General features: G+C 31.7%; 1 protein-coding gene across 1 annotated transcript in view; it reads left to right on the forward strand.

The window, feature by feature from the left end:
* Positions 1-499: 499 nt before the first annotated feature.
* The window catches only part of LOC139511614 (nose resistant to fluoxetine protein 6-like), a gene marked incomplete in the record, with an annotated part of 16,898 nt that continues 4,485 nt past the window's right edge, over positions 500-12,912 (forward strand). Inside the window, 10 exon segments of the mRNA XM_071298525.1 lie at positions 500-1,180; positions 3,406-3,593; positions 4,143-4,209; positions 5,113-5,191; positions 5,860-6,047; positions 6,741-6,908; positions 8,165-8,261; positions 8,579-8,671; positions 12,038-12,206; positions 12,511-12,590. Coding sequence (XP_071154626.1) covers positions 796-1,180; positions 3,406-3,593; positions 4,143-4,209; positions 5,113-5,191; positions 5,860-6,047; positions 6,741-6,908; positions 8,165-8,261; positions 8,579-8,671; positions 12,038-12,206; positions 12,511-12,590 — 1,514 coding nt within the window.

The following is a 12,912-nucleotide window of genomic DNA, read 5'->3' on the forward strand; positions in this document are numbered from 1 at the left end:
CGGTAATTTTTTTTCATTTTCTTATCTACAAGCATGTTGTTATAACAGCTAGCTTTTCACATCTTATCTAAAAAATTCTATGGTATACTTTTCTTTTATCACACAAAAAAAAAGTATGATGAAAATAATTAAAAAAAATACTATTGATTATAATTAAGACGACCAAGCCACTTTAAGGAAATTCGCTTATCATGTTTGGGATTTTTGTCAGATTTTCGGAATCCTCTGGTTTTATCCTTTTGAATGTCTTAAAGAAAATTACCCATTGACCCCCCCCCCTTTTTTTCTTTATTTAAATCTTTTACATGTATAATGACCATCTATAAAAGTCTTATAAAATTTTAATTATTTTTTAATAGTTTTTGAGAAATCAAACTTTTCAATGATACAGCTATGACAAGTCTAGAGAGAATATTTTCCCGCCAAAATGTCAATGGCTAATATCTCGAAAACAAGTACATTACCTATATAATTTTTTTAATCCTTTGATTCCTTTACTAATTCCCTATCAATATATACTAGTGTTTTGAAACTGAGAAGCGAACTCCCTTACGAACACATGCACTTATTGCAGTTTTATAGTATGAACACTAATTTCTTGTTATTGTTTCGTAAGTGTTTGCACTTGATCACGTTTATTCGATGTTTGATTATTGACCCTACCATATCAAAGGTTGATACTTTATCAACATATTCCTTGCATGAGTGATAAGTTTGATGTTACTTTTAATTAACAGTAAATAAAACATCCATTTATTAATTCATGGCTGTAAGTCGTTACCAAAGTGGATAGATATGCAGAGTTCAATCATATATATTTTATTGCTTATAGCAAATGTACTATGTCTAGAAAACGAAAATGATTACAATAATATGTTTGATGAAATAAATTATTCAAAATTACGTGTAAACTTGATTAAAAATCGTCCTGATGAATTTGTGAATATTGTTAAATCAGTCGGTACTATAAGTGATATCAAAAATGTGCTACGTAAAATTAAAACAGATTCCATTAAGCATGGTCAACCGTATAATTCTAATATATCTAGTGAGAAAAACAACGACTTGCTTGAAGTAACATCAGAATCACCGCCAACAGTTCAGATTTCTGATGTATGTCTAAACCACAGCGCAGCAGTAGAGGAAGGATATGAACAGCAAGTGCCTTGGGCCTTGGCAAGTGAGTGGTTTATTTTTACCTAATTATATGTTATATAATAATGCCAGTTTTTTTTTTTACAAATATGTTCTCATGGCAAATGAATAAAGCTGTTAATATAATTTTTTTCAGAACTCATTCAGAAATTGATGATTTTCGGTAGCACAATACAAAGATTTTTTTACTTCCAATCACTAACCTTTGAAATGCTGTAACTTTCTTATGAATGCATAGACAATAATAAAAGAGGTATACATAGATAGATAAAAGATTAATCTTTTACATGAATGCAATATTTTTATTACGCAATCATTATGTAATCAATTATTATGTAATTAGTGGCAAAATATGGGTAAGTTCACTGGAATGAATTTAGCTCTATCATCTCTTTAACTATACAGAAAATTTTAACGAAATCTTAATCAACATATCATGGGCTTCAAAAGGGTTTCTCAGATTGTCTCTATGGTATTCCATTCTCTCATAAATCTCTAATTAGTGTAAACATCCTAACCACATAAAAGACGATAATGTTTAATTAGGTGTAAAATTTGTTCTATACATTCTATCTGAAATCTGAGACACCCTTTTGTAGATAATGGCCATAGGAACAACATATAATAAAATCAACCCTCTAGGGATACCTATGTAGAAGCTAATTTCATTTGAAAGTGGAAATTTGGTGAAAAATATTTTAGACACAGTTAACATTATAATTGGTTACATAATTGTTGCATAATACTAAAATTGCATTAATTTGAAAGAGTAATCTGTTAGCTATTCAAAACTACCATTTTTATAAATTTTCAAACATTATTAAGAAAGTTGCAGCATTTTAAAACTTGGGAGTTGGAGTTATAAAATCTTTGTATTGTGCTACCTTAATCTTGTCACTTTTGTATAAAAGAAAAGTAATAAAACCTTTTTTTGCATTTAAAGTGATGAGCAATGATTATCTAAAGAAATAAAAACTTTAAAACCATAGCTTATTCAAAAGAACTTTTAGGTCATAACTTTAGATAGTGTCTAATTCTAGACATAACTGCAGAAATCTGAAGCTAACATATACGACAAAAGAACGATTTTAACCTTGCTCACGCAAACTTCACTTTTTAAGATGGCGATATTACTTTGCCGCATCTGTGGCGTGTTTGCGCGAATATGCTCTGATGTACGATTTTAGAATAAGTGTTATATTGCATTAACACAAAACGAGGCGGAAGAAACCAAAGGGATATTAAAATTCATAAGGAGTCTTAAAGAGAAACTTACAACGCCATAGCAAAAAACGAAAAACGAAAAAAACAAACAAAAACAAGTTAGATAAACAAAAGTTGTATATACTATATATATATTTCTCACCCTTCCTTCCATTGCAACGTCGTAAAAAGAACTAAAGCATTAAAAATTTATACGTTTCAACTCGGTGAAATGATTTTCATATTACAACAGGACATACTAATCAATTCAGTTAAAATGTCTTGCGAATAAAAAAAACCAAATACTGATCACAAATATTGTCGTTTCTAAACAAATTTTACAACGGGACTTCTTGAAATCTTTTATATGGTCTTGGTAGGCAAAAGGTGTGCGTATTTAAAATTGTTTTAACCCACTCATAGTTTGAGCCTGTACCATACCAGGCTATATGTACCATGTTTTCGTTCGTTGTGTGTACTTTAGTTTCTGCGAAACTGGGGGTTAGTTGTTTGTTTTATTTGTTGGAACACTATTGAGATATATTTATCAAACTTTATATACAAAAAAGTTGGCAACTTGACACATACTAAAATCATGGACAAACAAGCTTCAATATAATGTAATTGGACAGTTTCTTTCTTTGCTATGCCGATGATTGTTTAAGTCTAATGAAAAGTGGGTTCTGATTCGTCAACATATTGCAGTTCATGGTCTTACTAGGTGAACGTGCAAGCTGCAATATGCTGTCTTTCAACTGAAAGATCATTCAAGAAAAAGAATTACTAGTAGTCAACAATCTTTTGATGTTATTGTCTCGTGTTTCGAGGACGGTTTGTCGTTGTTCGAAACGTGCTATTTATACTAGTTATATAAATAGAACCAAATAGAACTATACCTATCATAGTATTAACGTGATATTTGGTTTTTATACAATTTAGCGTTGAGGGTAAAATCGATAGGGATTTTCTTTTTAATATAACATACAATACTACATCAGTATTTATTCCAAACTTTGACCACTTAATTATACGAACATACAATTTTAGTTATAGACGCTGCAGGCAAACCTTCATCAAACATACTTGGTGGAAGTACTAAATGGTTAGGTGCCTATGACGAATGTCTTGCTGTTACTACTGCACAACCAGTGAACGGCATCACTTACGACTTCAAAGGACAATACTGTACAGCATCCTTATCAATAACAGGAGATATGGCAAAGTATATACGACGTGTAAGTAAAATATTACCAAGTGTTGAAAAGGTTTGGCTAGCCACAAAACCAGGTTCAACTCAACATTTTTTTCTTAAAATGTCCTGTACCAAGTCAGGAAAATAGCATTTGTTATCTTATAGTTCGTTTCTGTGCGTGTTGCATTGACGTTTGTTTTCCTTGGACTTCAGTGTTCCTGTTTTTTCGTTGTTTTCTCCTTTTATAGCTAATGTGTTTCCCTCAGCTTTAGTGTGTAACCCGTATTTGTTTGCTCTCGATTGATTTATGACTTTTGAACAGCGTTTTACTACTGTTGCCTTTAGTTGACATGTGTGTTAGGACCCTCCGCTCTCTAGTAAATATACTTCATATAAGAGAGTTCCTATTTTATTTTGGAGACTATTAAAAAATACCAATGCAGTCATTCAACAGAGAAAAATTAAAATGTATCAAAATTGGTCAAGACATGAATGAAATATCATTAAAGCTTACGATTGGCAATTGATCACAACTTCCCCTGTCTCAAACTATTTTAATCATTGTTAATTCAAAAGTATTGTGCTGTTTCAGATTACTGTTGGAATATGTGTTCCAAACAGTTGCAATGAGGCAGATGTCAAATATCTCATAAATACAGGTAGGTTCGACATTTTCATTTAGTTTTAACATACTTTCCTTTTACTAATATGGAAATCATATCTTCTTAGTTGAACACTGTATGTTAATAACTTAGTTTTGATCCAAAAAGATTATTTCAAAACAATACAGGAGAAACCAATAAAAGGTAAAATCACGAAAGTTCTGAACTTCGAGGATAATTCAAAACGAAAAGTTACTAATCAAATGACAAAATGTAAAGCTCAAACTCATGATTAAGTGTTGAAAAGTTAAAACAAAAATCTGCCAAGAAATAACGTTTTTTATTGAGCACACGGGATGACTCCTAATAATATATTTCTGGTATAACATAAATTATAATTGACGCCACAAACGATAATTAGCATTGAAGAGACTAGATTATCTAATCAAATTTCAAGGATGGAGTGATTTTTCCATTTGAAGGTGTAAAACATATCAATAACATACCTTTTCTCTAAAACCAAAACCACTGTTTAACAAAAAATAGGGAGATGCGGTATGATTACATTCTAACATGGAACAATGGAGTTAAATCAACAACATACACATACGTTAATAAAGGCTGAGCTCATCTGATCGGTACAAAACAGAAACCCAGACAGGACGGGGCAGGGTATTTATACATCCTAAACAACAAATCAAAAAAAAAATCAGATCTGAGAGTACTCGTAGTTACTGATAGGTAGTTCAAAGCAAATAACAACTTAATCAAGTTTCATTCAAAGACCAAAATATCAATCACATCCAACATTCATTAGATTAAACGTAAAGACGTCATTTACAGTTAGAGAAAAAAACATTTCATGCAATATTAGATGATTTGTGTTTTTGCACATTGTAATCTGTAAATATTTTAAGATAACATACAATGGTATTTATATATATATACTTTATATTCAAGCCAATAATACGTTTAAAGCCTCATCTATCGAATGCCAGGAACCAGACAAACCACTTGACGATAGGGCAATTATTGTTCTGTAAGTTTATTTGTTACACTTACAATCTTAGTCGGTTTTCCCCATTTTGTCATAAACATTTATCAAACCAAAATATGTATCAGATATCCACTTGTACTTTAACTATATCACTAAGGAGGCAATGCTTTCTTGATGTTCGCGTATGTGTGTGGAGGGTGGGGTTGTGTAGCGGTATGCATCTCTTTATTTTACTTTATATTTATTTGCTGTTGTCTACCATTAGGTCATTATCACAAATCCCAGTTTAGATTTGCGTTTCTCCCGATGTGTATATTTATTAATATGGTAGTCTGTGTTATAACCTTCGTTTTCTTTTGGAGATTTTGGTCTTGTATAATCTCATTGTCTTCCAACTTTTTAGTTTCCTTTTGGATACAGATATTATTCCTTATGTAATTTACCATTAGTTCTGCACTAATGATAGTTTGTGATCGACAATGAGTTCTTCAACTTTTTTTTTACGAGCAAAATTTCTGCAAAGTCTTATGTCTTTTCTTTGCTGTTATGTCCTTTTTGTCCATCATTTTGAATGTAAATACACGTTTATTAATTAGATAGTTCAGAAGTGTGCCACATCAAATCCTTCCTTGGCAAGTTTAATCAAATGAAGACTTTGGTGACCTCTTAAACTAACTATTTTCATATATTATGTTTCTATTTACTTTAAGCGTGGTTGTGTGTTTATTCATAGCAGTTATGGTACTAGGAACATTGTACGACATTGTTTTTATACAACGTCCAAAGTGGGAAACTGAGGATAAAATGGCGTCTTCTGAGTATGAGGTCAAATTCTCTAAGAAAGGAGAAAAGGCCTCACTCCTAGACAATGCTGATTCTAAAATTGTTCATGAACCAGGTAATGAAAAGGTTTACTACACATTAAACAAAAAACTTCTTCACTAAATTATGCCATCTAGTTGATAATCATTTTGTTGCTTCGCCATGGTTTAAATATTTGCATCTACAACTTTATAAATATTGCATTAAATGTAAGCCAAACAAGACTATTTGTAAGTGTTAACTGTTCGTAAACAGTCATCGTGACTGTCATATTTATCTGTCACAAAGTTTAATCGACTTTTTTCGGAAATTGTAGTCTGTATTTTGCTTACCTTATTCACTTTTAACATAGCTTGCTTGTTATTTCGGATATTCAATTGAATACCTAGTTAGGTTTTAATTCTACTTTATTTGAAGTGACAAATCCACAAGAATTGCCAATTCCCGCTGTTACTTAAACATAGATAAAAATTCATTTCAACCGTTAAAGTATAACTTAACACTAATTATTACAATATTCAACCAGTACACTTTCAAACGCACTTAGTGTTGATGCGTTAATTGTAATATAAAATTGTGCATGCCACAACTTAGATTTCTTAAACAAAAAGGTTGCACTGAGGCGGATATAGATCTATCAACTCTAAATATATTTTTTTCCTTGTCACACACACAAACTTCGTCAAAAGTATGATAATTTTACCAACTAATATGCGTGTTAAGACAGATATCCTACACCGGTATTTATTTAAGCTGCTTTAATTTTAAGGACTCATTGGGAAGATTCTCTTGTCGTTCTCCGTGTACACAAATGGAGCATCCATCCTAAGGACAGAGCAAAGTAAAGATACAATAACGTGTATCAATGGTATACGTTTTATATCCATGACATGGGTGTGTCTCGGGCATGGCTACTTATCATCTTTTAGCATCGCAGGTAAATTCTATAGTTGCATTGTTACAAAGATCCATGTGTATCGTTAAATGTTGAAACCACAAAAAAAAAACAGTACATGTTCTCGAAAACTGACACCTACTTGACAATTGTACTTGCTAGAATGAAGTTGTAATGGTAGAGCCATTATCAAACTTTATAAGTTTAAGGTTTTACGTTTGTGAGTTTGTTGAATTTTACTCATACTAAGGGGTGATTTTCCAAGTTTGAGGACAATAACTCAAAAGTGCTTTGAACTGTTTTCATTTAACTTCTGTGACTGGTGCATGTCTATTCAAATCACGTACATTTAGTTTTGATTGTATTAAATTTCTCATATGGGATTAAGGTGTTATGAAACTATTCTTTGAAAATGCGACCGGCGGATCATGCGCTCGTGGCGCTGCTATTTATTGATCACTTGAATTCAAAACATAACGAAATACTAAATTTCCATCTGAAACCGGATGTAAATAATGCAGGAGCCTGTCACATATCAATATCTATAATTCTGGTTTCTATTCACTTATTTGCAATAGGGTTGTTAACTTCTTGCAATTACTGAAATAAAATTGATAATGGAAATTGGGAATGTATCAAAGAGACAACAACCAGACCATAGAACAGACAACAGCAAAAGGTCAACAACAGGTCTTCAATGCAGCGAAAAATTCACGCACCCGGAGGCGTTCTTCAGCTGGCCCCTAAACAAATATGAGTACTAGTTCAGTGATAATGAACGCCATACTAAACTCCAAATTGTACACACGAAACTAAAATTAAAAATAAATACAAGACTAACAAAGGCTTGAGGTTCCTGACTTGGACAGGCACAAAAATGCGGCGGGTTTAAACATGTTAATGAGATCTCAACCCTCCCCCTATACCTCTAGCCAATGTAGAAACTGATGTCTGATGTCAGAAGATGTAACCAAAGAAAATAAACAAAATGACAATAATACATAAATAACAACAGACTACTAGCTTAAACTGCAAAATAGCCTCACATGTACAAATTAAATGTGTATAGTTGAATATACTACATATTCGAGTTTTTGATATAATCAATTGCCACTGATGAAAATAAGTTGTGTGTTAAAAAAAATTCAATATCAATCAGATGTTTTTGGTATGTATTTAAACGGGAAAACATATTCCCATCTTCGTTTCAAAACATTAGGGACATATGCTTTTTGTTAAGGTTTCAATATAGCCATATCGACATGTTTTAATAAGTTTTTATCATATTTTTAATTCAGATAATATTGCTACAGCTTTACCCAAATATAAAGAGAGAATCTCATTTAGTATCATAACCAACTCATTTGTATCAGTAGACTCTTTCTTTACTTTGAGGTAGGTCTATTTCATTTAGTTCTTTAACCGAATTTGTCTATGTTCCTATGCAAATAACACATTAAACATCGATACAATATGAATTGACTAAATGAAGAGCTCAAATTTGTAATTTTATTAGACAGTTTCAATAAATTCCTTATAGGTACTGAATACTACAAGAGAAATAATACTAATTATAACGTAGTACTCTTTTGTCTCTTTGTCGTACATGCTAGTAAAGGGAAAAGGGAAATTGCTTTTAGAACTGTCATATTCCTTTTTGATAATAATGTTCATACTCAATTCATTTACTTGTATTGTGAATAATTTCACAGTGGGCTGCTGTTGACATATTTGGTCATGAAGAATTTAAAGAAAACAGAAGGAAAGATTAACTGGGGGATGTTTTATTTTCACAGATTTTGGAGGTATTGTATGTTTTCATTTTAATTAAGTTTGAGTATTCTTGTAACTTTCCTACAATGCTCTAGGTGTAGTTTTAAAAAAAATTAATAAATTTAAACTATAGTCTTCAATTTGTGTCTATCACGGTGGGTATGGTTGTCCTGCGAGAGAACGTACTGTGCTGGTGATTTGGTCCTGACGGGTGCTGGTGGGTCCTGATTCTGTGCTGGTGGGTTTGTTTACATTGTATCAGAACGGCAATAAAACGACTGTTTTGTTGCTTAATTTTTCTCTGATGTGTCATAAGTACCATGCAAAGTATATTACAACAATATTATATTGCAAAAGTCGTGCAAGTTCGTTAAACGGAATTGTCCTGACGCTGTGCTGGTGATAAGAAAAACGGTCCTGGTTCTGTGCTCCTATGTCCTGGTTCTGTGCTTTTATATTCTAGTTAAAAGTGGCATATATTCAAGATCATTGATGCTGTACTGTTATTGACTTATTAGCTGTTGTCTGCTTTCTTGAAATTGACATTGTTGTGAATGTGTTTACTGTTATTATGAGAGAAAAAATACCCTTATTTTTTATTTATTTTTTTAAACTAACTGTAATCTTATTTATTGGCCTGTTAATGGAACCCTTCTTGTCCCCTTTTAAGATAAGAAAATATGTTTACGATTTTCGGGATTACGATCATTTTGCAAGATCGCCAAAATACGTTGTGATTTATACAATACTTATATAAAGTAGATGATGTGGTATGTTTGTTGTCAATGGACAAATTTCCATAAGAAACCAAAGGAAGTATGTGTTAACAACCATACGTCATCGTACGACCTTCAACAATAACCCATAAAATAAAAATGTAAAAGGTTTTGCATCAAAATGGAGAGCCAAAATATAGAACAAAGGACTTTCTGAGCGTTTGAATCATGTCTTTAGCAGCTTAAAACACATTTGTTTGTGAACAATTGAGTGCTGACTATAAGAATGACAATAGTATTGCGGGTTTGTTTGTTTGGTGTGGTTTGGGGGGGGGGGGGGAGGGATGGGGATAAGTTAGAGCGAGGTTACAGTGAAAGCTTGGAATAGTTTCCCGTAAGATTTAAAAGTTGTATTGTAAAAGAAAAATTTATCTTATAGCTATTAAGAATCACTTGCTGTAAGATTTTTCCAACAATTTTTTTTTTGTCTAAACGGTTATCACTATCAGGTATTTTTTTCTCGAAAGTTCGATAGAACACTAAAAAAAAATCACTATTTTATGAAAGGGCAGGCTGAATATGTCAGAGAATTAAGACGAGATAACCTAGAGAACACTAATAAAATAGAGATTTCTTAGCTTTTTTATTTCAAAATAAATATTTTTGCTAAAGAATTACGGGAGAGGAAGTGAACAATGTGTCCTTCTTTTCTATATATTAATATTTTTCATGAATAAAAATAAAATGTGCCTTGATTATAATTGAAAATGAGTAAATGGAAAAAATACCCAACTAAAATACACTTTTATTTTAATATTGGTAATATCACTAAGCTTTTAAGTTTTGTGTGTCAAACACACCATCTCTGTAGTAATGACTCCTTACTAAGATATTTCACTTCATTCATTTTTTTTTCTGCATTTTTTTTATATTGTGAATTCATAGAATTATTATATTAAAATGTAGCCTTAATTTATATTTAAAAAAAACTGAATCTAAAGCCAGATATATCAACAATAACACGCCTGGAAAGTAAAATGCGTACTCGGCTGTCTGTAATCGACCATTTTTAGACACCCCAGGCTCCTAAAAAAACAAGCCGGGGTGGGGGTTCAAAGATGCAAATTAAGTACTTATATCAATATTTTATCTTTTCGTGTACGGTTTATGACCCCTCCTGTGGCCTGTCAATTCCGAAATGTGCAAACTGCAATAGTATCAAAACAGCACAGGCAATGAATAATAGAGATATAATTTTGTACATATATCAAGGGGAAACTTCTTGCAAAGCATTATTATTTATAGTTCATTATTGTATTTAGCAGAAAAAGAGAATTTAGTGAAAATAAAATCACTATTTTTGTAGAAAATTCACAGACCTTTGTACAGAGATTTTTGTTATGTTTAGCATGGGATCAACACAATGGTTCATTACCGAGTAAAAACAATTACAATGTCTATCTACCTTGCACATTTCAGAAAATGCAGATCAGATAACGAAACTGGTTCCAGCAACATTTATAAGCAATTTAAGATTGTGACCCTCACAGTTTCCATTCACCACAAATATTCTCGTTACAACGAATCATTTTAAATACAAAAATACGTGTTGCATGCAGCCTTTTGTTTATCTATTAATATATGTATACGGATAAAGTTATGAAAGGCAGCAGGGTCATCAGGGTGAGGAGTCCATGTCATCTGAAATAAATGCTAAGCATAGATCTAGAAAGCGACATATAATCATGACATTAAAAAAAGTCTCTTCTTTTCGACTTTTTTCGAACAAATTGACACATAAGATGAATTATATAGTATTGTGGAATTTTTAACTTATTTTAGATACTATATATTGTTATCTGATATTGGACGAAAGATGTTGCCCTTTTATGTTATTATGTAATACAAGTTCAGATCATTTGAAAACACATATTAAACAGCCAAATGGATGCACAAGAGCTAAAATAGGAGTCATAGATCCTGTTGGCAACAATTATCTGGCTAATTTTATTGATTTTGTAACATTTGTTTCAAATATGACCAACTTCTTATCCAAAATCACCAGCACCGTATCAGGACCCACCAGCACAATGACAGGACCCACCAGCACAGTATCAGGACATGAATAAATTGAGAAAATGCTAAATTTTAATAAATTGCAATGTTTTTTCACAAAATTGTTTTGTCGTGTGGATTGCGGTATAGAAAGCGGACTCTATGAGCATTTTTGTTTTATTTTTTCAGTTCGAGATTTTCTGAAAATGAGCATTTTTGTGTTACGCTTACTGAAACAGTTTAGAGGGTCATTTTTTTAATGGTTTATATATGAACCCATAAGAAACGAAATTGAAACATCTCAACTGTTTTCTTCCATTTTTTATGAGTGAAAACGTCAAAAATCATCATTTTCGTCTTTGTTTACATTTTTTCATTGATCACCAGCACCCGTCAGGACCGAATCACCAGCACAGTACGTTCTCTCGCAGGACAACCATACCCACCGTGTCTATTGTAAATCAAAAGTTTGAAATATCATTTAAACAATTTCTATAAGTTACTTTTCCATTTCTTGTTTGTTTGGTTGTTTTTTATATCTTAAAATTAAGCTAAACCATGTGCTTTATCCAGTTTATCTGATTCTGACGAATACATTTGTTATTATTCCTATACTTTTCATTACAGATTAACACCTCCATATATGTTGATTTTGATGGTATACGTGTCCCTGTTTCCATACATCGGAAGTGGTCCTCTCTGGGAGAAAGACGGTCCAGAACCAAATTACTGCAAAGACGCCTGGTACTACAATATATTGTATATCAACAATTTGGTAGATGATCCAAAAAAGCAAGTTAGTAAATTAACATTATGAAATACAATCGGGTGACAGCTTAGTAAGTGGACTTTTTCAGTTGCTCGAAAATTTTGTTCATGTATTATTCTCAAATTCTAATTTCGTTGGATTAATTTCTTAAGATACATTACTTCATCGGAAAACTTTTTCTTTGTGTCCTTAAATATCCTTGTTGTTGATAAAACAATGATTCGTCTTAATTTGATAATAATTTTAAGGCAAATATTATAAATTGTTGACACATCTATCTGAAGGAAACACACAACATAAATATATCAACTTTTGTGTATTCTATTTACAGTGTATGGTATGGACATGGTATCTTGCTAATGACATGCAGTTTTTCATATTGAGTCCCCTTATTCTTCTACCACTATTTTAGTAAGTGTTTAATGCTAGTTGAACACATAATATGAATCTGGTATAGGATCGTGAATACAGTTAAATATCAAGTTGAAAAACCAGTTCAAAATTTGTTTAAAAAACACGTTGTATTAACAATAGGCGTAACAAATAACACAAATGTGTATATCTTTTTTATGATTATTTATGGAATTTGAATTTTCTATTATTTTACAAACTAACAGTATTAAATGAAAGTCTTTGGAAATAAAAGATAGAAAACACTGTGGAGAATAAAAGAGTGTCGGTCATCCATATCATAGGAAAATAAACATAGTTTGTTTACTTTTTTTGCCGTTTG

The sequence above is a fragment of the Mytilus edulis genome, chromosome 2 (genome assembly GCF_963676685.1).
Source record: "Mytilus edulis chromosome 2, xbMytEdul2.2, whole genome shotgun sequence".
NCBI lineage: Eukaryota > Metazoa > Mollusca > Bivalvia > Mytilida > Mytilidae > Mytilus > Mytilus edulis.